At 42.1% G+C, this 27,465-nt stretch overlaps 1 protein-coding gene across 4 annotated transcripts in view; it reads right to left on the bottom strand.

Annotated features, from left to right (window-relative positions):
- Positions 1-512: 512 nt before the first annotated feature.
- Positions 513-27,465, bottom strand: part of ERG (ETS transcription factor ERG) — a 138,082-nt gene continuing 111,129 nt past the window's right edge. For 3 of the 4 annotated variants that reach the window (XM_014880649.2, XM_088160481.1, XM_014880650.2), the window contains 8 exons: positions 19,765-19,916; positions 16,284-16,487; positions 15,289-15,369; positions 13,291-13,362; positions 7,338-7,406; positions 6,947-7,003; positions 5,293-5,340; positions 513-2,544 (listed from right to left, as the gene is read on the bottom strand). In XM_014880649.2, coding sequence (XP_014736135.1) covers positions 2,024-2,544; positions 5,293-5,340; positions 6,947-7,003; positions 7,338-7,406; positions 13,291-13,362; positions 15,289-15,369; positions 16,284-16,487; positions 19,765-19,916 — 1,204 coding nt within the window. In that variant the 3' untranslated portion in view covers positions 513-2,023. The remainder of the gene's footprint in view (positions 2,545-5,292; positions 5,341-6,946; positions 7,004-7,337; positions 7,407-13,290; positions 13,363-15,288; positions 15,370-16,283; positions 16,488-19,764; positions 19,917-27,465) is intronic. The other variant, XM_088160480.1, reaches the window with a different exon arrangement.

Here is a 27,465-nt window from a genome sequence, read left to right as displayed (position 1 = left end):
CCCCATCTAAAGTGGGGAATAATGGAAATTGTTCATGATTCACTTTATTTACTAATAATGATACAGAATGTATTAAGGGCAAGGGGGGCAAAGCAATTCAACACACGATTCAGGAGGAAGGTACATCTCAGGCTGAGACTCTGCAGCACAACTTCATGGCAACAAAAGATAGTTTCTGAGTATGAATATTCCTCCTTAGAGGCCTCCCTTAGGCTTCATTTCCAGTCCTGGGCGTGGAGCTGTCGATGAATTAATTGGGGATGGCTGCAATGTCTGGGCCAGAGAAGCTCAGCACAGGGATGGCAAGGCACTGTCACAAAAGGGCTGGAAGTGTTTCAGCAGAACTGTCTGGAAAAGAAGACACACAGCACCTGTGCACTTTACACTCAGGCTGTTTGCTCCTACATTTTCACAGCCCAAAAAGCCTGGCCTATTTTAACCTGGCGAGTAGCAGATCTGTCATGGGTGTGACACACAAAAATTGCAAACACAAATGCAAACCACAGTGTCAATTTGAAATTGCCATGCTAGGCCAAGCTTATTTTATTACATACATTCTGCAATCTAAGGACTAATATGTTCATAATGTAAACATTAAGCATACAGAGTTAAAATTCAAGGCCACAATAGTTTTTTTGGATTGTCCCTTTTTTTTGCTTTTTTTTTTTTGTGTGTGTGTGTGTGTCTTTGGTTGGCCGAGATCAACTCGTAGTGTATAAATGCATAAGTTATATAATAATTATATAAAAAGGAAAAAAAAATAACATTGAACTTGTATACTTCATTCTGACAAACGCACAGCGTTCGCGACTCGGTAAGAAAAACTGGCGCCCGCCTAACAAAAATACTCAGGTGATTTCTGATTCTGGCAGTCAGGGGTTGTCTCTTGCTCTAACCAATAGGAAACAAACTCCCTTAGTAATGATGAGGTTCTAACTGGTAAATTTTAAATATCAAACAATTCCAGTTTTGCTTTTTTTTTTTCCCGTAAAAAAAAAAAAAAGAGATGCATATTCTGATTTCTCGCTTCTTCTGCTTTTCCCTTTTCCTACTTTTTATTACTACTGAATCAAGTCTGTTCCTCCTGAAATACTGGGAATGGTATAATACTGAGCAATATGTTTCACAAGTCCAAACAAGTGTTTCTTCATAGTCCCAACACTACAAAGTTTTCAGTCTTTTCAGTCTCTATTGGTCAAGAAGTTTCTTTCCTCCCCTTCTCACCACCTTCATTCTCCTCTTTCTCCTTCCTGCTTCCTCTCTCAGGTGCAGGCCTCTGATCTACAATCATACACTTGCCCTCCAGCACATTCTCATTTCCCACGTTTGGCTCAGGGTTCCTGTAAAACTGTCAAGAAATCTGAAAGTTTGGGTTGTCTTCACAGTTTGAGTAGCTGATTCGCTCTGATGAACGGATCTCATCTGATTTTAACTACAACACTGCTGTTCTACTCCCAATCAGCTTCCACACTAACCGGTCTCTTCTGCTGATATGTTTCTATTTTTTAAATACAGATAGGCTTTTTTCCCTTTTTTTTTTTTCCTTTTCCCTCTCTTTTGTAATGATCCATATACTGTACGTTAGGTCACTATAGACTTACCCTTATATTGCTGTAGTATAGTCCCAGTTTTGCACTAGCATGATATCAAACTTTACACACAAGCTTATCAACTTTTTAAGACCACCAGCTTCCGTAGGTTTTCCTTATCATTTCATGCTTCTACCTACAATAGTCTATTGTTGTTTGGTCCACAGAGTCGATGCCCATATACATTACATTTTAGTATCTTAATACTTCTTGGATATTTCCTTTAAATCCCTACTACAAAAAAAGTCTTTTTTTTGACACCTATTTTTTAACGTGGTTTTGGGTTTCTTTTTCCCCAGCCAAACCTTCACTTGTCTCTTTAGGCACTTTTAATAGGAGTACTCCAACAGAGTTCATTGCGACTCCTCAGCGACCGAACCCCAGCGAGAAGCGCCTTCGCTCTTTTGCCTGGTGTTTATTTCCCCCCACCCCACTTAGTAGTAGGTGCCGAGATGAGAAGGCATATGAGCAGCTGGCAGCCTGGTGTTGGGGTAGATCCCTCCAGTCGGCGAATTCCAGTACGGATTGGGGGCGGCAAAAAAGCTGGAGGATGTCACGGGCAAGGCAGGGGGGTGGGGAGCCACAAAGTTCATCTTCTGCGGGTGCGCGTGGTAGGAGCTCATGTAGGGCAGGTCCGACGGGTATTTGTACATGGACGACTCCGGGGGGTGAGGCTGCAGCGCCTGGGCGATGCCGTGGAAGTCGAATTTGTAGGCGTAGCGCTTGCCGTGCACCTTGGTCATGATGTTCTTGTCGTAGTAGTAGCGCAGGGCGCGGCTCAGCTTGTCGTAGTTCATGTTGGGCTTGCTCTTCCTCTCGCCCCAGCGCCGCGCCACCTCGTCGGGGTCCGTCATCTTGAACTCGCCGTTGGTGCCCTCCCAGGTGATGCAGTTGGAGTTGGAGCTGTCCGACAGCAGCTCCAGCAGGAACTGCCACAGCTGGATCTGCCCGCTGCCTGCGGGGAGGAACACAGCGGGAATGTCAGGGCTGCCATTAATAATGGGAAGGCATCAATCCTGCAGGCTCTCCCCGAGGACCCCATTAGGGAATGTTGTGATGTTGGCTCCTAATTCTTTCTATTAACCAGCCCCTTTCTCCCAGGACCGTCTCACGAAACCCTGAAGAGCAGGGATAATTGTAATGTGTCGTGTTTTCCCTCATGTGAGTGGCAGAATGCCATTCCATGGAGATTTAATTGTTACCTAATGTCATTCAGCGCAGACAATTGATGGGGAAATAATACAGCGCTCATTTAGGAAACTAATCTCTAAAGTTCAGCACAAACAGCTTTCACTTGCGTAACACTCTGCTTGTTCTCACAGCATTATGTTGCAACTAAGTGTTCCCTGCTATGGAATGAGCCCACACAAAATGGAGAAGTTTAGAGCAAGCTGGGCCCGTGCCAAACCATATCATCCCTTTGCAGCATTTGGGGAAATGCAGAACGGAAACTTATTAGCTTGCTGTTGCACTGCATACAACCAGAGGGCAAAACAATTGCAAGAACAGTGAAAAGGTCCATAAAATACATCCTTGTCATCATTCTGCTCCAAATGAGTTAAAATGATTATTTTACATTAAGATGTAAAATGCTGCTATTGTATTTTTCTCACTCTCTGCCAATTCCACCGCAGAAAGAAAACAGTCTGCTGTAAACTTTGCAAAAGTGAGGTAGGGCAACAAAAATGTGTCCATTGTAGACAAGTGAAAGTAGATTTCAAAGGGCCTTGCCACTGATAGTCATGTTAGAAGCTTAGCATTTCTTAACAAAGCAACACTGAAATGATGCAAAGTGCAGCTGAAGCAGCTTGCAATGCAATCTGTTTCACAAGCACGGTGTCAGCAGAATTTGCCAACCAGCCTGGATGTGCTAACTCTGAACTACGTCTCTGACCAGGAATCGGTTGGGTTTCTTTCTGTTTTTTTTTTGGTTGTTTTTTTTTTTTTTTTTTTTTTTTATCCAAACCAGCTATGTGAGTATAATAAACAAGCTTTTCTTTAGAAAGCTTATAGTAGCAATTACAATATCGAGCTAGAGCAGCATCTGAAACCCATTAGCAGTTTATACTTCAGTGCAACTGAAACCCATATTCATTTAAATTGTATTTATCCAAACTGGCCTTAATGAATTTCTTCTGTTCCATTAACATGCATTAAATAAACAAACAAACAAAAGAATCCATGGTATGAGCAAGGCATGCAAGTTTTAATACACGAAACAAAACAAGAGGATTAGGCTTTGAAAATCAATAAACAGTTCAGCACTGGACAAAACACAAGTTTTTGAATAAGCAATCCAACATATGTTCTAACATAAACACTTGCCTTCCAAATGTAATATATAGTCCTATGAAAATAAATGGTTGCTGTCAATTTCCTTTTAATGAGAGAGTAATTCCACCAATTTATAAACACACAAAACATGTTAAAGCACAGGAATGATGGTGTGGAGGAATTCCATATCCAAATGTTATAAAAGCATCCCAATCCAGATCGTGTTAGTGTCATCCACAGTGATGAAGTCAACCAAATGGACACTTGATAAAATTTGGCAAGCCATGATTTATGACCAAATTAAAGGGATGTAGGCCCCCACTTCCAGTCAAGACCAGTGTTGCCTGGAAACCCCCACCACCTCAGGCCATTTGGAAAATCCTATTCTTAACACTTACTTAATTACTTTCCTCTGCCACACAAAACTGTTTAGAGAGTCAGCTAATCTAGAACAGTGCTCAATGTCACTTGGGAGAAAGGAAAGGAAACTGATCAGCATTTTGGCAATTTCAGGGGCTTGAAAGGCCCTAAGATTGTTGTAACAAGAAAAAAGGACCACTGTCACTGTGGGCTGAGGACATCTGTGTGGAACTACGACTGTTGGGACTGTCCAGGCAAGGGACACGAGTGGAACACACAGTGTCAGTCCACTCTGGTGGGTGTGGTGTTGGTCATGGTGCTGTACAGCCACAGAGTGTCCCATGGACTTGGAGCAGTGGAATCTGCACAACTCCCAGTCAGAGCTACCACATCACCCAGAAGATCCCTTGTCTTTAGCAAAAACATGCTGGTCCAAGGTTGCACTCGAGGATCCTTGAGGTGTTTTCCAACCTGAGTGATTCTGTGAGTCTGTGATTGTCTTCTAAGCTACACATCCCTATCCACAATGCACCCCATTGCCTTCTTGAAGTGGGAGAACATTCCTGAAGTGTTTCACCCAGTTATTATTTGCAAACAGATTATACTTTCCTGGTTTTTGTTTTCTGTTTCCTATGTATTTCTGCTGGGTTATTCAACCCAAAGTTTTGTATTCATCAAGGCCAGTATGACACTGCGTTGTGGATTAACAGAATCTGGGACACAGCTGATGAAGAGTGGTAAGAGATTTGTACCCTTCTGGAGACCAGAGGGGGTCTCTTACACCCCTTAACCAAATCCTGATGTTCAGGCAACTGAAGCAAACTCCAGTTTCAAAGGCTGGACTCTTTGGAGGTCCTTTCCAACTTTAATGATTCTCAATTCCTCAGTCCCACCCTTGTGTAATTCAGAAGTTCTGCAACACACTGGGTACCATCAGCTCCCCCTGAGCCATGCTGACAAATGGGAAAACCAGGGACATCCCCTTCCAGGTCTGGTCTTAAAGCTGAAGTGGGGACACTCAGCAGTGAAAGAAAGGAAAGCCTCCTAACTCAGTAAAATCCCTTCTCACCTGGATTTGCAAGTCGGCTGCTGGTCGGTCCAAGAATCTGATATGGATCTACAAAATTGTGAAAGAAAGATTAAAAATCCTGCAACAGAGATGTCAAATATTTCAGGTACTATTTCTGAATCTTGTAAGGGGCAGTGTGCACTGCCTGATGGGGCAGCAGGTCCAACACCTAAGCAATTTTCTCCCTCTGCAATGCAGTATTTGCATGTTTTCCTTTCAAACTCGGGTGTGCAAGGATATACATTTGCTTTTTGTACTGCATTAATGTGCAGGTGCATATATTCAGAATGTAAATTTTGTTATGAAGCATTCTGGTGGTGGAATCCTCATCCCTGGAGGTGTCCAAGGAAGGCCTGGAGGTGGCAATCAGTGCCCTGGGCTGGGGACAAGGTGGGCATGGGGCACAGGTTGGATTCAATCACCTTGGAGGGCTTTTCCAACCTCAGTGATTCCGTGACTCTGTGATTCCCTTTTGTCACTGGACTCCAGTGAGGGATCCCATGGATCAACCTTGCAACTGGGGTTTTCAGAAGAGCCTCTGTCAGCTTTACAATGCCTGTAGCATCTCAGAATTTCCCTCTAGGAATTCCCTCTGGGAATGAAAACTTATTTTGGCCTGAAATCCAACAGGGAAAAAGGGAGGGCTGTGACAGCAGGACCAAAGCCAAAGTCATGGGCTGCAAGCACTGAGTGACCCTGTGGCTTTTACAGCCAAGAAGACAATCAGGTTACATTCCTTACACATTTAAATAATCTGTGCAGCTCACACACAGCCACTAAAAGGTCCTCAGGACTTAACATAAATCATTGGTATATTTCTAGGAAGTTTCTAGTGGTTGGAAGGGCAGATTAGATAAAACACTGTTTGGGCAAAAATCAGTATAATACTTCCCAGGCAGTCTGTGCATGAGTTAATGAGACCTAGTCATGCACAGCCTTGTTTAACTATAACAAAAACCAGAATAATGATTTAAAATCCATGTGATAAAAACTGGCTCAAAGTCTCCAGAGCTAAGAATATCCTCTAAATCTCTTTTATTTCCTCCTTCTAACCTTTTGCTGTTAACAAAAGCCATGACTGACTCAGGACCTTTGTAGTGCTCTCCAGCTACCTGTCCAAAATACAGCTGAATTGCAGTAAGGGATTAGGTCCCACCCCATGGATTTGCTGCTCTGAAAACACAAAAGGCACCCATTTTGCTAAACCACTCCTCTATAAACCCACAAATTTCTGCTTTTTCCTCAGTTTTCCCTCTAAATATTCCTGTTGTATTTCAAGTTCAAATGGGTTTCTGTAGGCTGTAATCCATTCCCTTTTATTTTTTTTTTTTCTTTTGGCTCATGCACATTTTTCAGCTGCTGGCATCTCAACTATTAGGGTCTTTTGACATTCTACCTTCCACCTTTGTACCTAAACTGCAGATAGATTTTTTTTTAATAGCATTTTTATTCTGGAAGGTTATCACTGCCTTTAAATATTGCACTCATCCCAAATCCAGCTGCAGAGCAAACCTCATTCACATCTGGGGTTTTGGTGGTCTCCAAAAGCTCTCCAACTCTCCAGCTGGAGTGGTCTAAACCAGATTGTGCAGTTTGGTGCCCTTCTCATCATATCCAACAAACCCAGGCAGAATTCAAACCAAATGACACCCACCTAACTGAGGACGCTGGTCTTCTGTTTTGGGAACTGTTGAGGATGATGGCTGAGTAGCTGAAAATGGAAAAAAAACAAACAATGTAGTTATTTTTCCAGTTAGGAAGTTGCTCACCAAACCCATGAGAGGTCTCCTGGCCTGGAACTCCTGCTGCCCTCTGCTCCAGGATGGACACAAGAGGATTGAAAGCTCATAAGAAGCTTTTTAAGGCTCTGTGGTGATGGACTTGATGAGTTGGAGTTTAAGGAAGGATGTGGCTGCCCAGTGACACCTCCCAGAACTGCCTATACAATCGGCTTTCCAAAAAAACATGGATAAATCCCCCCCAGAGCTCCTGTAATTCCCTTTGGAGTCTAATCCACGTTTCCCCAGCCGTGCAGATGCTTTTACCTTTTGACTGAGGGCTGGGGTGGCTGTGACTCGTCCAGGCTGATCTCCTGGCTTGCTCATAAGGCAAATCTGTGAAGGAAAAAGACACTTATTCAGGTAGATATGGCCTGAAGTGGTTATGTTGAAAAAGGGCACATTTGAGGGGACTCAGGATATGGAGAATTACTGATTTAGGCAGGGGACTCTTTGTTAAAACCTTTATCATCTTTGTTGTCTCTAAAAACAACAGTAAAAACAACAGTTGTGCTCTGCACTGCTCTGCAGAGGTGCCTGCTGCTGTCAGAAGCTGCACTGAAATAGGTGGTGCAAAGAATCTCTAGAGACAATACAGAGTTCATCACTTCCAAAGGTTCAGGGTATTCCCTTTAGTTCCCTTCCTCAGCCCAGGACACCAAGGACTGGCACACACTGATGTCTTGAATAATCTGTGCTAGAATCTTGCAGGAAAAGTCCCCCAAGAGCTCATTTTATGCATAAACCCTCCCAAATTCAGCATCTAACAGTATTTCCTTTTAAGAAGACAGGCTTTAGTTGATTTATTCCTTTCTGCTTCTTGGGACAAGCTCCTTGAATTTACACATCTAAATTTTCATTTCCCTTTCTTTCATTTACTCATTACTTCTATTTTATTTCAGTGCTTTAGCATATTAAAAAAAACCAAAAAAACTAAGCCATAAAAGCCTTCTTCATAAAGCAAATGTAGTAAATTCAAATGTTTGGTTTACCCTTAGAAATCTTTGGCAGTTTCCTGTGCTTTTCCACGGCTGACTTTAACACATTAGCTAAAATTACTGCCAAAATCAGAGACTTATGTAACTTCCAGGACCTCAGGAAGGTAGCAGTGCCCACCTGGTGGAACTAAGTTGGTGCAGATGTCTTGACTCTCAACACTGCTTGTGCTTTATTTCTGAATTCATGTTTGGAAATGAAACCAGTTCAAAAGCAAAGAAACAGCCCCAGACTGGCTCTGTGCAAGGCAGATGTGTCTGCCCATTTCCAAGCACTGCGAGAAGCAGTACTGCATGGAAATAAAGTGTAATGTAAAATGCACAACCAAATTGCCTTTAGTTTATTTAATCTGTTTGGCACTGCCACCTCCCAGAATCCTACACTTCAAAACCTTTGCTTTCGCTGAGATTTGCAACTGATTTTTGTACTGCATTTTCATAATAATCATCTTGTATCCCTGATTTCTTGACAACTATTATACAGCTTCAGAGAAAATAACGTGAATTTTACAGGTGCTCATCTCTGAGCAGAATATGAGTCATTGTGACCTGCAGATGTGCTGCCCCAGGCTGAGATCAACCCTGCTGTTTAGTTAGAGACTTTACCATCTGGCCAAAAACATCCAGAATTACTCTGGTAGCAATTCCAGTGGGCTGTGAGTTGTGTCTGTACAGAGGGGGCTCAGCTGAGGGGTCTTGCAGGTATCCTGTGCAGTGCTGCCCTGCCTGACCAGTTCTCTACTCCATGGCAGGTTCTCTGTCTCCTCTCTAGATTCCCTTGCCAGGCAGATTCTGGTGACATAAGGAACCTATTTCTTCCCTCCAGTTTTTCCACTCCCTGCCCAGAAAGACGTTACCCTAACCATCAATTCCACCCACAATCTCTTCTCCTTTCTCCTCCTTTCTTTCTCTTTCTCTTTCTTTTTTTTCTTTTTTTTTTCTTTTTCTTTTTCTTTCTTTCTTTTTTCTTTTTTCTTTTTCTTTTTCTCTTTCTTTCTTTCTTTCTTTCTTTCTTTCTTTCTTTCTTTCTTTCTTTCTTTCTTTCTTTCTTTCTTTCTTTCTTTCTTTCTTTCTTTCTTTCTTTCTTTCTTTCTTTCTTTCTTTCTTTCTTTCTTTCTTTCTTTCTTTCTTTCTTTCTTTCTTTCTTTCTTTCTTTCTTTCTTTCTTTCTTTCTTTCTTTCTTTCTTTCTTTCTTTCTTTCTTTCTTTCTTTCTTTCTTTCTTTCTTTCTTTCTTTTTCTTTCCCTCCCTCTCCTCTCTCTCCTCTCCTCTCCTCTCCTCTCCTCTCCTCTCCTCTCCTCTCCTCTCCTCTCCTCTCCTCTCCTCTCCTCTCCTCTCCTCTCCTCTCCTCTCCTCTCCTCTCCTCTCCTCTCCTCTCCTCTCCTCTCCTCTCCTCTCCTCTCCTCTCCTCTCCTCTCCTCTCCTCTCCTCTCCTCTCCTCTCCTCTCCTCTCCTCTCCTCTCCTCTCCTCTCCTCTCCTCTCCTCTCTCTTATTTTTAGATCTCAAATTCATCACACACCTGTGCCCTGAGAGGACTGAGAGATGCTGTGTGTGCTTGTACTTGGTGGCACTTGAAACATACTTGGTACAAATTCAGTACTGTGACAAAAATGTTTTGCCTTTTAATTCATCACAAGAGGATCTTTTGACTACACCCTCTGCATGAAAAGAAAAATCACATTATCAGCTTTTCTTGAAATAGAGCAAAGTTCCAGCTTCATGCTTGGTTCAGCATCAGCCTTGATAAACATGTTGTTATCCCAGATAAGTAGATCTGTTCTTGTCCATGAGGTATCAGCACAACATGTCCTTATCTCAGACAGATCCCTGATGGGAATGCTCCTGTTTGGTGACACAAACCCCAACCAGGTGTCCCTGAGCTCCTGAGAGCCTCATTGTGTTACTGCCACTGAAACCTCATGTTCTGTTGTGAAGGTGGCTGGAGAAATCCTCCCTTGCACTGCAAACCCTGCTCATTTCCCATTTTCTATTGTAGTGCTTAACAATGGCAGTGCTTAATTACCCTCTCCAGAACTGCACCCCAGGATCTGGCTGATTCCCACTGAACATTATTTATTCTCCCCACTCCTCCTTTTTGACCTTTTTCATGTCATCAAGTGGCTGTCCCCAGGGTCTGCTTTTGCTCTCACATGAACAGTGCTTTGTTATGGGAAAGCTTCTTTGCAGTGTGGTTGAAATGTGACATTTAACTCAAAGGAAAGCCACAGAACAAGCCAACAAAACAGTTTCCTGAAAGAAAACTGAATTTCTTTGAAAACTCCTTTTTCTCTGAATAAAAATTCTTGACTATGAAGACATCCATCAACCTTCAATTGTAAAAGATAAAATAAAACAATACTTCCAAAATCACTACAGTTCTTTGTAGAAAATGTTTAGTTCTGTACAGAAGAGCAGAGACACCCTAAAACTAAACTGCAATTCCACAAGCAATTGTGTGAACACAGAAAGATGTTGGCACAAAGCATTTTCTTCCCTCAGTGTCATTTTAAATGTGAGTTAGATAAAAATGCTGAAATGAAGGAGCTCACCATGTCTGATACGTGGTTTAAGACTTTTTCCTCTAGAGAAAAGCAACATTTTATTTTTCCATCACACATAGGATGAAATAGGATGAATACGGAAATCACAGACCTTGTCTGGGAACAAAAAAATTCTGATTTTCATTCAAGTCTACTGGAAAACAGACTCATTCCAGCCTTTGCCTGAATTCCTCTCCATTGGCACAGCTTTTCCTGCAGGGCACCAGGTCCCTCTGGCCTTATGTTACATGTTCACTTCTTCTGGGAATTACTGAGAGTTTGGAGCCTCTGGATTTATGTTTGGTGATTGTTTTTATAATTCTGCTTTGTTTTCTCATCCCTATTTGTGTTGACATTCCCCAGTGTCCCTGAGAGCTCCTGGGTGCCCCAGTCTGCTTTAATGCCCCATGAAAATGTTTAATTTATTTGGAATACCCCTTTTCTTACACTGACACTAAGCAGGTGCTCTGTGACACTCTTTATTTTGATAATTACATCACATTTCCTCAACCCCAGACTGTGATTTGAACAATTTCAAACCTCTCTATTTCTCAACATGCTCCAAAGATTTTTCCATACTCCCATGGCTTTCCCAGGCATTTCTAAGCACCTCCAAACTCTGCAAAGAGCCTTTTTGATAAGGGATGATTGACACAGCTTTCCATGCAAGGGGTATTTAATGGCACAGCCACATTTCCCATGGGATTCTCCACTGTGGTTCTCCATTTATTCACATTTTTCACTTTGGCCCTGAGCAGAGCAGTGGCTGTCACTGTGCCAGAAATAAAGATGACTGTGTTAAGTTGTGCCTTCATGAGTGAAGGGGGCTAATTTGGAATCAGTAAGATATGCAAATAACTTGTGCCCTGTGCTGCATTTTTCAAATTGTATTTCCAGTTGTTAATATATTGCCAAGTTGTTTCTCCCTAATGAACTTCCTGGGTACCTGGACAGGAATCCTGTAGAGGAATCTCTGGGTCTAAGTAACAACAAGATCATAAAATCATGGAGTGATTTGAGTTGGAAGGGACATTAAAGCCCATCCAGTGCCACCCCTGACATGGCAGGGACACCTCCCACTGTCCCAGGCTGCTCCAGCCCCAATGTCCAACCTGGCCTTGGGCACTGCCAGGGATCCAGGGGCAGCCACAGCTGCTCCGGGAATTCCATCCCAGCCCCTGCCCACCCTTCCAGGGAACAATTCCTAATTCCCAATGTCCCATCCCTCCCTGCCCTCTGGCAGGGGGAGCCATTCCCTGTGTGCTGTCCCTCCATTCCCTGTGTGCTGTCCCTCCATTCCCTGGGTGCTGTCCCTCCATTCCCTGGGTGCCGTCCCTCCATCCCTTGGCAATTGTCTCTCTCCATGATTCCTGCAGCTCCTTCAGGCCACAGTTTGATCACCCCAAAGCTTCTCTTCCCCAGGCTGAACAATCTCAAGATATCTATTACTGGTGACAGGCTAATTAGCCAGTTCTCAATTTGTTTATTATGAGACGCTGATTTAAATTCTATTGTAAATAGTTCTGGGGTGTTTTGGTGAATGCCTTATGAAAGCCAAATATATTCACTGGATCAGCAGTTCCCTTTTTAGCCATTAATATAAACAAACCAATCTAGCAGTGTTTGATTTCCAAAGATCCAAACAGGCTGAATCTGTTGATGTAATAGTGTGGTAAGTTGTTTGCTTTTCTCTCTTTTCTAATTATCAATTACCAAATCTACAGACATGCATACATACATGTATACAAGGCTATATAAAACAGTATCTGTATGTACCCTGGACCCCACCCTAAAGCACAAATAAAATAATTGCTGTCCAAACCCCCTCTTTTTAATGTGCCAGTGTATCTTTTCACCAGAGCCAATCCCAGTGCATGTCCCTTCAGAGCACTTGGATTTTTGCCTCTGGCTCAGTAATGGATTTCCTTTAAATTCAGTATTTGCTGCAACTCCTCTTGATGTCCCTTCATACTCTGCACTCATTACTTGAAAAGCAAATGTCCAGATTAAGCATTCTTCCAGCATTTTTTGTGGTGAAGGGTGAGAAAAAGAAAATCTTTGTCTTCACAGCCACGTCCTCACCTTCTTTAATTATTCCCACTAGCCTTTCACAAATCAGCACATCCACAAAACTTGCATAGATTTTAAAATTTTGAGCATTAAGAACTTCCTTGTATTTTGATTTTACTTAAGACTCTTAAACTCACAATTAGATTGTTGTGGTTCTGCTTGCCTCAAACATAAATAAAATGTAGATAGCAGGAGAAGCATCCTGGATTTTTAGAGTATTTTTCCACAACAGACTTCTAATAAAAGGGAATTTTAGCCTCATTTTACAAACAGAGAGCTCTAGGGCATTGACAAGTGACTGTTCTGGGACAGTGCAACAGAACCAATGAACAGAACTCAGGTTTCTGATTCCCTGGTGCTTTAAAAAGTTGATGCAATTGCTTCAAAGACAGGGATTTGTGGAAGAAATGGACTTACTAAACTGCTCTATTTAATTCTCTCACTCTCCACAATTATATAGACACAAATACATGTGATATAAGTATATAACAGATGTGTTGAAAATAGAGCCTCATTTATGTAAAGGGAAATGAAGGAGAAAAAGAAGAAGATAGATATTTCAGGAGATGAAATGAGTTAAGATCACAGCACACAAAAAGTGGTCATTGTTCATACCTGGCCTGGTTGCAATTCTTTGTGTTGCTTCTGGATAAACTGATGTGTTTGGAAAAATAAAAGTGGCACCTCCTGAAGAGAAAGAAGAGGAGATAACACCTAAAGATCCACTTCCACAGTCCCTAAATCCACCAACATTTTCCCCTCCTGTAGAATGAATGAATGAAGACTCTGAATAACTAATTTCTGCCTTTGGATTGTTATATATAAAAGTTCATTCCAATAATCTTTACATTTACGTAAATCCATTCAAATTACTTGATAAAAGTCTGTGCAAAATCTGTTTTAAGAAGGAGACAGTCAAGCTCAGGAAATCCCTTCTACCACAACCAGCTCCACCTGGGAAGGTGGCTTTGTATCCTCTGAAATAAAACCTCTGCCTCCATTAGTGCATTCCCAGAAAGGTTCATATTTTCAACAGAGACTTTTGGGTCAGACCCTCAGATATCTCATTAATCTTCCCTAGAGTGAAAAAAATGAGAAATATTGAGCTTGATGTAGGAAATGGAATCTCCCTTTTCCCAGGCACTGAAATTGCTCTGACTACACCAATGGACTTCTAACAACCCTCCCCAGGAACATCAAAAAGGTCAATTACTGCTGATTTCAAGAACTTTTTTTCTAACTCTTTTGAGGTCCACTGAAAATTGAACAACTAATTTCCCATGAGCTGATGATCAGCACGACATTATTCACACTCCCCAATGACAGATAATCTCATTTTGGTGAAATTAATTTCGGGATATCATTGTCAGTGCACACATAGAGAAAAAGATAACACACAGAACCTGCTGAACAACACTTGGATATCTGTAAGTGGAAGCTGCTTGGCAAATTAGAATCTCTAAAGCCAGAGATGGAAAATACCATCAAGTCCATCTATTTTTAAAAAGGTCTTAAATCTTATTCCAAACCACATCAAAGTAAATGGAAAAAAATTTTGTTGCCTTTGGTGGGGTTTGCAGCAGGCCTAGAGCCCACAAAAGGACTTTGTTTGCCACTATGGCCAGTGGCAAACCTCTAATCTCAGGGAAAGATCTTCTAATCCAGTGAATTTTGCTATGAAACTCACTCAGAGTGAAAAACAAAATAAAATATGGAAGAAGCATTGCAATCCAAGTTTTGTTTTCTTTTTCCTTTGCATTATCCTTTGTATTATCTTTTTCCTTTCTCATAGAGAGTTGTTATTTCTGGTCACTGTAGGTAACTAACACCCTCAGGCATGATCATGCAATATTCCAAACGTCTTTTGTAGGGATAAAAACCACATTATTTGTACAATTCCATGCCATCCTCTATTGCACAACTGTTAGAACAAGTTAAAATAGATTCTGAATTATTTTCATAAATATTTTAAGTTGCATACTGAAAGACAGATGAGGCATGTGTCATCCTCCTGCCTACACTCAACACTTTCCTGGGCCAAATTAACAGAAGGGTGAATATCAACAAAAATAATTTTAAATTCAGAACAGACTTAGTGGCCATTACACCATCAGACTTAGTGGAATTCCCAGCTCAAGTCCCACAGCAGGTAGAAAATGAGATGAGCTAACTGCCTAAAGAGCAATTTTATTGATTTCCACCACATTTAGCTCATGGCAAGGGAGACATCCCCATTCCCCAGAGCCCAAAGCACTTTTGAGCTCCAAGAAGCTTCCAGGGATCCTTGGAGTAGATCTGACAGTAGAATGGACCGAAGGACCAAAAAAATCCTGGGGTAAAAGGCCCCAAACCTGCAGTTTTTATGCTGTGTCAGGGACCCCATTCTCTTGCAGGACACAAGGAATTTTTGCAGCATTTTTGCACCACCTGGCCCTGCGTGATCTCACCTTTTCTCTGTGTGTCTGTGCAGAAAACACACAGACAGCAGGGGAGGGGATTCTCTTGCCTCCCTCCTGATTTACCAATTCCATTTTTTTTAGCAAGCAGCCCATGGGAAGGAATCCTGTGCTTTTAGAAGATGACCTACAGCAGTGGGAGCAGTGCCAGCATTACCTGTGTTTCTAGCATGCATTAACCGTGGAGAGTTTTGTAAGGCCTTATCAACATCATCTGAAGTCAAATGTGGAAGAGGAGCTACAAAACAAAACAAAAAGCAACACCAAAATGTAAAAAAAATCGCGAATTATCTTTTTAAACCATATTTTCCCCTGACAGGATTGCCTGAATGTGAATCTATCAACAGCCTGCAGTTTGGAGGGAGGTGTGTGGGCTACAGGGTAAATTAGGGCATTCATTTATCCAATATCTTAATTTATTGTTATGAATGCACAAAATTTCTGGCTGGTTATTGACAGTGTGCGTGTGGAGGAGACTGCACCGCACTGGTGTTGCAATGCTTGGTGTTTTTTTCCTCTAAAAACCACGTTCATTTTAACTTCTTTAAACTGAGGCAAATCTTCCTCACGCTTAGGTGAAAGCCCTCAATCCAGGTAATCCCTAGTCCCTTTTTTCCCATTGAAATTCTAGCCATGCACTACAGCTAATTTGCATTTGGACTTCAGGGACTGTTCCTTTTTTTCCATGAATTTACAGAATTTTTTTTTTTTTATTCAATTCAGTTGAATCTTCCCGATCCTACCCAGAGCACATCAAACTGCTGCCAGTCCTTAGAATCATGCCTGGAATTCACTTTATGAATCAATGTTTGCACTCTCCTTTAGTTAAAATGGAAAGAAATGAGTATGTGACCAGAAAAAACATTAGCACTGAACCCCATGTGATTTTTCTTCCTGCTGAATATGCTGAGCTTCAACTCGATTTTTCTCTGAGATGGATACATAAAAGAGCCCCTAATTCTTCTCTTTGATAAACATGAGTGAAACACGTTTAAACATGAGATTAATGGGAATCCTTCCATCGAACCCAACAGGATTTTGGGTTGTAATGTTCTTAGGAACAGCAACATTAGCAACAGACGCTTGGAAACCCAATTATTGACAGCAATTAACGGAGGACCGACTGCAGGCACGACAGCAGGGCTGGCTTACTCTCTCTGAGGTAGTGTAGGTGTGACAGGAGGATGTCTGCATTGTAGCTGGGGGTGAGCCTCTGGAAGTCATCCTTGGTCATTTTGCAGAGCTCCTTGCCATCGATGTTCTGGAAGAGCAGGATGTCCACGTCTGGCAGCCCGTACTCCTTGACCGCCCACTCCAGCCACTGGCGCACGTGGTCGGTGCTCCACAGCGTGGGGTCTGCAGGGGACACACAGCACAACCTCAGGCAGGGAAGGGCAATTCCTGACCACTGGAGCACTGCAAAATAACCCTCCCCCCCCCTTCCCCTGACTGCTGGAGGGATTAATTTGGTGTGCTGAGAGCAAGGGAGAACAACTGTGCACAGCGAACAACAAACGCTGTGCTGCTGAGTGAGCTCCCTCTCCCTTTAAAAAAAAACAACTTATGATGCTTTAAGTTTTAAGTTTTTCTGTTCTGCTTGGGTGTGCAGCTTTTAGTTTTATATATTAAGTGTTACTAGGATGGTTTCACAGGGTGGTGAAGACAAACCAGTCCTATTCCAGTTGGGGACTCAAAGAAAATCTATTCAAACTTCAGACCCTAAGCATAAACAATGTGAAAAGAGGAGGGCAGGCAAGCAAGCAAGGAGGATGAAATGTCATGATTTGAGGCTATTAACTGGACAGTTGACTTCTGTATGCAAATGGACTAAAACCTATAAAAATGTGAGATCTCGTGCCCAAGCTCTCTTTTGCTTCCATCTTGGAGCCATCTGAGCAGGGCCAGGGTGTGGCCTTTGAAGGCTCCACAATAAAAATCCATTTTATTCCTCTTAATTCTGTCTAGCTTCTGTTACAGCTCCTATAGGCATCATCTATACTAAGCAAAGAACCTTTAAATGCTATAGCTCTCTTCACCAATGAATCTAGCAAAACTCACAAATCAATAATAATGGAATTAAACCAAACAACAAAAACATAGAACTCAAATATTCAAAAAGTTCCCCTCAAATTATTAAATTAGCCACAACAGTTGAAGCTTTTCAGCTTTTTTCTAAGCCTTTCAATTTAATTACAAATTCTACTTATGTTACCAATATAACTAAAAAAATAAAAGACTCAATCTTAAAAAAACATTAGCTATATGTTAGTTGCTCCCACTCAGCTCTTCTGCCTCTTTGTTTTTATGCCTTTTTAGCCACAGATTGACAGAGCTTCTGGCCCATGACAGCACTGCAAGCTGTAGCTGGACAATTTCCAAAACTCTCTCTCCAATCCTTATCTTTATTCAAGTGAAATTTCCACTTATGCCTGAAAGAATCTTTCTTGGGTGCTGGCTAAGTAAGAACTCACAGATTCGGGCAGTTGTTTCACACTCTAGAGTGAGTGTCTAATTAATAATATTAGAATATTAAAATATTCTGCATTTTTTTTTCCCAGACTGCTGTGTTGTACATTCCTACACCTGTGTGGGTTTGTACTCAATACCTGAAGTATTGGCAAAATCATCTGGGGAAAAAAGAGTCCCAAACAGTCCAGAATTCTAGCAAAATATTTTTAAATGAATTTTTAATTTTAACTTAAACTTTTTTTTTTCCCCTCTGAACTTCTCATTTTCTATTTTTCTCCCATTCTACTTTTCCTCATTCTTGAGTAAGGAACAGACAAGACGAAGGTGCCTCAGCTCATACCATAATGAATTTATACTTTTTACAGAGAAAAGATTAAAGCCAAGAGGAAAAAACTTCTTCAAGACTTTCTTCCTTATCATCTTAATGACTCTCTGATTTTGTGGCATCCTCAAGGCTGAGAATGGAGCACATGGAGGTCAATTGGCTGCAGTCCATCCCATGAAAATCTGGGACATGAATGGCACCCTAAATAGCTTTTCTGTGGCTTAATTACAGTGCCATTCCCTCTATTCTCACTGTTTTTTCAGGTGGTCTGAAAGGGGTGGAGACCTCCTGAATTCCACCAAAAAAACACTTAAAATAATGCCTCATCTGGGATGAAATAAGCAGGAATCTAGAGGGATGCAAGTCTGGTGGTAAACCTTGGGTCTGGTTGAGATTGCCCACACCTACACCAGAGAACTCTGAAAACTTCAGTTTGCTCTGAATTAAACAACCAAACACCAGGAAATTTACCAAAATATTTTCATTGTCTCTAATTTTTAAACACTCCTTAATTATGATAAAGTTACCACAGCTGGAAATCTGAATTTTACTTCTAACTTCATCACATGACCTGCACACTGCCTACATAATAATCAAAACTAACTGATTTTTACCCAGTAATTTCTTCAAGTGACCTCAAAACATCAAGGCTGTGACTGTGACCATCTTCTTCCTTGAAAGTCACTCAGATCTACCTCAAAACACACCTCTAGGAATACACTAAAAAAAAAATCCCTTGCTGAGCCAACCATGCTAAGGATTACTAAAACACTTTCTTTAAAAAGTACCAAATACCAGGAAGAGAATTTAGGAGAATATTTAAAAGCTGTGTATTTCAGTGTTGGCAGGATATTCTTTATTCAGAGCATCATTCTCCTGTCTCCAGAGCAGAATTGACAATACCATTGCAGGGGACACTGCAACAGATTTGTCCACACCTTTCTTGACAAATAACTGAAATAATCACAGCTTGCAAAATTGGCCACAGTCAGTACTCTTGCACGTCTAAGCAACTGAAAAACTGTAAGAATATTAAGCAACATGGCAGAGGCAGAAATATTTCAGACTGGCACCTCTCTGCTGGAGAGGAACCAGCAGCAAAACATTCTCTCCTGGCTGCAGGTGTTGAGTTTACCCTGTGCATATCCTGTGGTTTATTTAGGAGCACCCACAGATGCTGTGATGCTGTGATTTGGAAACAGGCACGCTAATTATTCTGCAGAATATTCCAGGTTTGTTTGGAGGACAAGGCAGCAGCCTTCTTGTCCCATCAACTGTTGAATCCCACAGCCAAGCCTGCCAAGGCTGACCAAGAATTTCTCAATTGTGCTCTTACATTGCAGTGGAGTTGTCAGTTTGCTTATTAAAATGTTTTATGCTGCCCAGACTCAGGGGATAACCCACATAAAGGCTTTTCATGCACTCTTTGATCCCATAGAAGCTACTTTTTGGTATTTTCAAAGATAATCTGTGCTACAGTGATCCTTTTTCTCTCTCTCTCTCTCCCACACACCCTGTACCAAGTTTATCCAAAGGATAAGAAACAGAGGTGCTTCTTCCTTTTGCCCACTTTAGGGTGAAATCCTCCAAAAGGAGCTACAGGAGTCAGATAAGATCTGTTATCAGCTCATTCTGCTGCTGAAATGGGAAAAACAGATTGAGGACTGTCCTCAGTGTGATCTTCCTCAGCTCATTCTCTCATTAAGCCCTAAAAATTACAGCTCTTTTCCTCTTCATCACCAGCATCATTACTTTTCTCCAAACCCTGGTAAATAATCTTAGTGGGCCTGAGGGAAATGCAGTTTTTTTGGCTTGCAGTTTTGGTGTAGAGGGTCTAACCTGCTGGCACAATGACTCTTCTTTCGTTGGTTGTCATGTTTGGGGGTGGAACGTGCTTCTCCTCCATGTAGTTGCCATAGTTCATCCCAACACTGTCTGAGCTGCTGACCATCTTCCCTCCTTTTGCCACGCTGCAGTCATCTGGAGAATTCCTAGGCAGACAAAAAAAAGGGTTTTATTTATTATTATTCCAGTTTTTATTAATATTACCTGGAATGAAATGGAAAACTGAGAGTCGAGCACCTGGAAAAAACAGTACCCCCCACCCAGTGACTCTGCAGATTCCTTCAGTTGTCTAAAAACACCAACCAGGTTCAATGGACCATAGATTTATTTCTATCATCAAAGGATCAGGCTCTCATATCTCTTTAGAAATTATAAATACTGATAATTCATTTCCAGACATGGAATGGAGCCTCGGTCATGAGTTTATTCAGCCTGGTGGCTGCAAGGAGCTGCATTTCCCTCTCCAAACATCTCACAGACAACTGAGAAACACAGAAATGCACTTATTGCATATTTTCTGGGTGAAAACTATTCTCAGTTGCTGTTGTCCAAGCAGTCCCAGGCTTGGAGAGCTGCCCACCTCCACTGCCATCGCTGCTCCACACTCAGTTGCACTTCATGTCATGCAATGTATTCACATTCCTATGTAAGGCTCACCAAAAAAAAGAGGAACATTTGCCAAAGCCATGATTCAAAATGCCACACGCATGACTGGAAAAACCTTTCAGCTCCTGACTAGCTCAGTCTCCATGGTACTGCAGTCAAGACAGGGAAATCTGCAGAGGATCTGCAACCAGACACCTCTTTAATTTTGGCTTTGCTTTCTGAATAGAGTCTTTAGGTTTAACATCCCACAAGGGGTTCCCTAATGGCATTTTAATTGCATCACAGTTTTCTTTCTGGCAGACACAGACATATTTGTCCCTTAATTTAATGTCTACAACGTGTTTCATCAGAGGGAGAAAAATTGTTACAAAAATCAAAATAAAGAACTCAGCCACGGGGAATACCTTTAAATGTAAAGAGGTTGTTTGGCAAGGGAAGAAGGGTGTTAGCTGGGGTTTGGTTTCTTTACCAATACCTCATTACTAACAAGCTTTCCTTTAGTCCTGCCATTTAACTCCTGAAATTGTGCTGTGCTCTCACTAAACAACAGGCAAGTCATAGATCCATGGGATCATGGAATCACAGAATGGGTTGGGTTGGAAGGGATCTTCAAGATCACTCAGCTCCACCCCTGCCATGGCAGGGACACCTCCCACTGTCCCAGGCTGCTCCAACCCCAATGTCCAACTTGGAACTGAACATTCCAGGGATCCAGGGGCAGCCACAGCTGCTCTGGGAATTCCATCCCAGCCCCTCCCAGGGAACAATTCCTGCCCAATATCCATCCATCCCTGCCCTCCTTCAATTTAAGGCCTTTCCCCCTTGTCCTGTCCCTCCAGGCCCTCTCCAGCTCTCTTGGAGCCCCTTTTAATCCCTGTGACTCAGTTCTATTGACTGCTCAGCACTACCATGGTTCAGGAATTAATCCAGTTATAATTCTCACATGAGTGTTTTAAAAAAATCAGGACCAGCAATTGGAAAGCTGAAAAATTAGTGTACATCTTAAATACTAAAAGAAAATATAAAGTATAGCATCACTGCTGCTGACTTTCAGTTTTAAAATAAAATATATCACAGATTGTTCAATGGTTGACAACATCATCTTTAGGAGAAGGAAGAGGGCCTTGAATGTTGCCTGGAAAACTTTGGCTTCACACACTTGTTCCCAGGATGCCTCTAAACACACCACATACTCAATTCTGCCCTGTGTAAAAACCCTGCAACTGCTCTGTCAGCCCCAGGGCTGAAAAACAACCACAAGGGAAAACACAGTCAGCACCTGCCACTGAATTCAGCCCTCCCTCTCACAACCAGAGCACTTGGGCAATATTTTCTCAGGTTTAGTTTTGCTCTCCTACCACACACCACTAAATATAACTCTGGGATGCAGCCTATTTCTGTCCAACCAGAGCAGAGCAAAACAAAGCTGCCTTTTGTTTCAGACATAAATATTGAAGGAGAGCTTTTGTGATGATTCCTTGTGAGTGAAATGTTGGCATTTTCTGCTTCCCTTTCACAAATACAAATGGCATAAATGCATTGGTGAGCCTGCACTTTAAATTATAGATATTTGGAAACATCCTCTACCACCTGCTCTTAGACCTGTGACGGTGTGGACCCTGACTCCAAAAAACAATTCTGTTATAAAGAACTATTTGGCCCATTCACTGAATTTTTCGGAAACAGAGAGCTAGAAACATCCTTTGGTTTAACTGGCACAGTTATTTAACTTTGAGGCTTTTTCTGGGGAAATAAGCTTGGGATGAAGGGACTCCAAAGTGAAATATCCCATCAGCAGCAGCCTACAGCACTTCTACAAGCAATGGTGCATTTAAAACACTCTTGTAAACACTGAGCAGTAAATGATGTGAAAGATCCAGTAGCACACAGCTTTTGGCAATCTGACAGGGCTTCTGAGATGGTTTTCTGATCTGAATATAAACAGACAGGGGTGGGGAAGGAGATCATAAATAAGTCATAACTTTTCATTAAAATCCAGAAGCAGATGGTCAGGAGCTTTGTCCATTTAGCTCAGTGGGTGGACAAGCAAATCCCCCATCCATCAAATCTCCTAAGACCACGCTTAACTTGAGGCATGGAATCAGCTCCATGGGCTTTAACAGGACTACTCTGGTACTTCAAATTGAGTGTGTGCCCTAAACCACTGAGCCAGGGCTAAACTCAACTGCCTGGAACAAACCTCTACAGTACAGAAAGCAAAACTGAATATGCAAGCAGACACTAGAAAATGGTGTTTCTAGTGCCCAGAACAACAAGAGAGTGATTGTCTACAAAGGGATTTTTTTAGGGCTTTCTGTGAGTCTGCTTTATTTCTAAACCACCAGGGGAGCAGGTTGGAAAAGCAGCTTTTGGAAAGTGTGCCCAGAATGAAGGGTGCAGCTCTGCAGTGATTCATCCCCAGCTCCAGGTCTGAAATGAAACCAGAGATGTTTTTCTTCACGGCTGCCTGTTATTTTTGCCCTTTGTAAATATACTGTGTTACACCTGGAAGTTACAAAAAAAAAGAAAAAACATTAAAAAATTAGAAAGAGGTGAAGACTACACACAATCATAGTACCCAAGAACACTTTGTCCAGTCTTGAGCTGATAAATGTCTACTGAGAAAGTATTTTCTCCTTGGACCTGAAAGCCTCATCTTTATGCAGTGTTACTTAAAATCAAGCTAACTTGATAGTTAAATTTATTCCCTACTCCTATTGAAGCTGATTGGAGTTTTGCCAGCCATTGACTCTGATGAAAGCAGATGTAAGTTCATAAATAAGTGTATGAAATGCATTTTTTTCCTTTTCACTATGCTACTATTTTCCCAGGTGACATAAAACACCTGTGTTGTGCCGAGGTGCAAGGTGTCAGAGAAATTCAGATTAGGAATCAGCAAAACCCTGCATGTGTCATTCCCATAATATAAACTCCTCTGTTCAATATTTCTGAGTTTCAGAGGGAAATAAATGAGAAAAAATGTATTCTCCAAATATCTACATGTCTAAAGTTTATTTAATAAGCACAGCTTGGATTACAGAGGCTGCTACAAGGTCAGCTCATACTGAGGGCATTGCAAAACTTGCTCAACCTCATCCTCATCCTCATTCACTGCAGGCTGCAGTGAATTTGATATCAGTGCTTCCTCCTCAAGGAGATTGTCACTGAAAAAGTGGCCCATGAAGAAAAAATCCTGAAACTTCCCCAGAATTTATTACTTTGAAGTACAGTGGGGACACCTAGATGCTCCCAGGTGAGAAGGAGCCTGTGTTGAGACTCTGAAAACACTTCCAGGGGTGATTTTGGAGGCCTCAGCACTTTTCAGAGAATCCCAGAATGGTTTGGGTTGGGAGGGAACTGGAAGATCACTCAGTTCCACCCCTGCTATGTAACTTCAAAGAAAAACAAGACAGCAAAGCAGTCAGAAGGAATGAAAGAATCCTTAAATCCCATCCAGTGCCACCCCTGCCATGGCAGAGACACCTTCCACTGTCCCAGGCTGCTCCAGCCCCAATGTCCAACCTGGCCTTGGGCACTGCCAGGGATCCAGGGGCAGCCACAGCTGCTCTGGGCACCCTGTGCCAGGGCCTGCCCACCCTCATAGTAAAGAATTTCTTCCCAATATTTAATCTAATCCTACTCTCTTTCCTTTTCTCTCATCCCCTCTTGTCCTGTCACTCCATCCCTTGTGAATATTCTGTTTCCATCTTTCTTCCCAGCTCCTTCAGGCCCTGCAAGGCCACCCTGAGCTCAGCCCAAAGCTTCTCCTCTCCAGGCTGAACAATCCCAGCTGTGCCAGCCTTTCCTCCCAGCAGAGCTGCTCCATCCCTCTGCTCATCCTGCTGCCTCCTCTGGACTCTCTTCCAAGACTTCTTATGAAAGTAAAATTTCCCACAGAGAACTCCAGCACAACAGGGGCATGAAAATACCGAAAAACTCACACTGATTGAAATATCCCTGGGGTGCTCCCCCAGGCTCTTGCCAAAGTGGGACTGGGAGCTGTACACCAAGAAGTAAATAAATGAGTGGGTCAGTAACTGGAAAAGGGATGGCCAGGGTGGGAACGAGCTGCCAGATCTGTGGAAGGCAGGGAAATCCCTCAGAAACACACCACTGGCTAAAATTGCTTAAACTGGTGCTGAAACCATGGCTAATATTTGTTAAAAGGTGTCAAATGCAATCCTAAGGTGAAAGAGAGAAAGGAAAGAAAGAAAGAAAGAAAGAAAGAAAGAAAGAAAGAAAGAAAGAAAGAAAGAAAGAAAGAAAGAAAGAAAGAAAGAAAGAAAGAAAGAAAGAAAGAAAGAAAGAAAGAAAGAAAGAAAGAAAGAAAGAAAGAAAGAAAGAAAATAAAGAAAGAAAATAAAAAAGAAAATAAAGAAAGAAAATAAAAAAGAAAATAAGAAAGAAAATAAAAAAATAAAAAAGAAAAGGAAAGGAAACTGCACCCTGGGCCACTCAGTCATGGCTCTGCTCCGTGTTGGGCTTTGCATGGACCAGCAGCCATGGGCCATGGAGAGGCTGGAATGGGGCATCCCCCTGCCAACAGAGCACCCAAAGCTGGGGCAAACACTTCTCTTGGGGTGCTCAGGGTTACCTGGGGATCACTGAACCCTGAGGGTCACTCAGAGATGTCCCCTGGAGGCACCCCTGGCTCCTTTCTCCCATAATAGCACACACAGAGCTGTTGGCTTTCTCTGAACACAAGGTGCTTTTTTACCAAGCTGTACACGCAGCAACCATTCATCTCCAATCAAACAGTAACTTTGGTTAATTCAATCTTTACATTTTCTTTTTTATTTTCTTCCCCATTAGCTTTCCCCATCTCTCCTGCAACCCACAGCTGCTTTGAGCCTCAAGGCCATGGTGGCAAATGCAGGCAGTCAGTGTCTGGCTCACTAGAGGCCACTCAAGCTATAAATATTCCCAGCCTGGCTCTTTGTGCTCCCAGTGTGGGGAAACAGCTGGTTTAAGTTTGACTGCACGTTGTCATTTCTCCATTAGTGCAAACACTTCAATATTTCTTACGTGTCAGGTTGGAGTGAAGAAAGGGAAAGCAGGGAAGGGGGTCACGAAAAGCCAAAGCTAAGAAATGATGTTCTGTATATACATAATTTACAATTAGATTGCTGCCTGGGACAAGGCTGAGGTTTGACATGGTGATAGCTAGGCCAAAGCCACAACGACTTCCCAGTTGGCCTATAACTTTCAGGACCTATTTTCTCTTGTTTTTCTTTTATTATTTTTATAGAAATTCTATTATGATGGTAATGGATTACATTTCTCAAATTGTATTTCATTTCAAGAGCTTGTAAGGCTGTTGTATTTGTGGTTTCATAAAATACGAAATACCAGGAGATGGGGCCCTTCCAAAACCACACGTGCCTTCTTTTGTGGGCAGGGATCATATAGAAAGTTAGGAAAATAGAGCATGCCAGGCATAAACAGAAGTGACATTTGTATGGAAACCATAATCCCCCATGTCTGTGGAATGTCTGCTGATTTTCATGATTAGCACTAAAGGGCTGTGAGAGTGCAAAATGCTAAAGTCCATGATTAGCCACTTTTCCTCACCTTCTGTTTTGTCTTAAAAAGATATTCCTAAACTTTAAATACTGAACTCCTCCACGGATGCTGCCCTGATCAAAATGAAACACCCACTAAGGACAGGGCAGAGGAAAAAAATCACCACCAGCTCCGAGTGCTCTGCACACAGTGAACCCTCTACAGGAAATAAAAAAGCAATGATGTCAATAGTCCTAAACAGTGACAACGATCACAGCTCTTGTGGGGTCCTATGTCATTATTTGAAGATTATTTTTATATTTCACTGCCCATCTGAAAGCCTTTGGTTGCTGGGAGTTCAGTGGTCAATCTCAAATGTATCCATGATAATTATGAATGAGCCCATTATCCCAGACAGGAAAGCTTCTTATTCAGCACCTGCCAGCCCAGCACCCCCCAAAAAGCTTCCAAAAAAATAAAATAGTTGTAGTATTGGTGAGCTGAGTTTGTTTTTCTCCTTGGCAACATGTTTGCCTCAAGAACAGAGCCAAACCATGCCCCCACACACAGGCAAGTGCTCGTGTTAAGCTGGTGGATTTTCAGAGCAAAGAGGAGCTTCTTGAAGCACCCACACATCCTGACTTTGCCATTTTTCCAGCTTGGTAGGCAGCCACTCCACCAACCACCCAGTCACTGGGAAAAGGGATTATCAGTCTGAGATAATCAATGTCTTCTTAGCCAAAATTAGTAATATCTTACACAGGCAGCTCCAATAAGGAAAATCATCCTCTTAGGACACATTTCCCAGCTCTGCCCTGGGCTGCAGCAGGGGCTGACTCTGTTGGTGATGCCTTTCCTTTGGTTTTAGACATGGTTAAGGGATAAAGGGTTTTTATTTTGGTATTTAACAAGGATTTTTATGGTGTAATTATTTGTTGAGGTGGAATATGTTGAAATGGATATATATCACAGATTGCATATACAGTTTTATAGATTTTGTAAATTAGCAGATTTAACAAAGATGCTTTAATGAGAGGCTTAAATGAATAGCGTGACATTTTTCTATTTTAAAGTATTTCTTTTAGATAGGCAAAATTTTAGTCTATATGATACGTTTCAGAGGGGGGCTTTTGTTTTTTAAGTCAGCTAAAGGTTTTTTAATTGTGACCTTTTTAGGACGTTTGGTTTTTTGGCTTAGTAGAGTTGAGATATTAGGTTTAAAGAATTACAAGCATGTACGTTAAGGGTATTGAGAGTGTATAAAAGGCATATAAAAAGAAAAGGTAAAAAGAATCATCACTGGAGACAGAACCCCAGGGGCTGCCGGGGGTTGGGCCATGCTTGTTGTTTAGTCTGAGCTGAGGTTTCCCAGGAATGCCAGGCTGGATGCCAGTGGTGTGCCACCAGATGTGGAAGGGACGTGGCACCGCGCTCCCGCCCTGGGGTTGGTGCTCCAGGGCTGGAAAAAGCCATGCCCTGGGAAAACAAGTGATGTCAGGGTGGTGGATCCACATCAGCCCTGCCCCTCCACGTGCTGGATGCTCACCAGGTGGGGGTTAAGAGGATGGGGCCAGAATTTTCAGGGAC

This window comes from Sturnus vulgaris, chromosome 2 (genome assembly GCF_052056855.1).
Source record: "Sturnus vulgaris isolate bStuVul1 chromosome 2, bStuVul1.hap1, whole genome shotgun sequence".
In the NCBI taxonomy this organism is placed as follows: domain Eukaryota; kingdom Metazoa; phylum Chordata; class Aves; order Passeriformes; family Sturnidae; genus Sturnus; species Sturnus vulgaris.
Note: the sequence above shows the minus strand (reverse complement) of the source record. Positions and strands in the feature narration are given on the sequence as shown.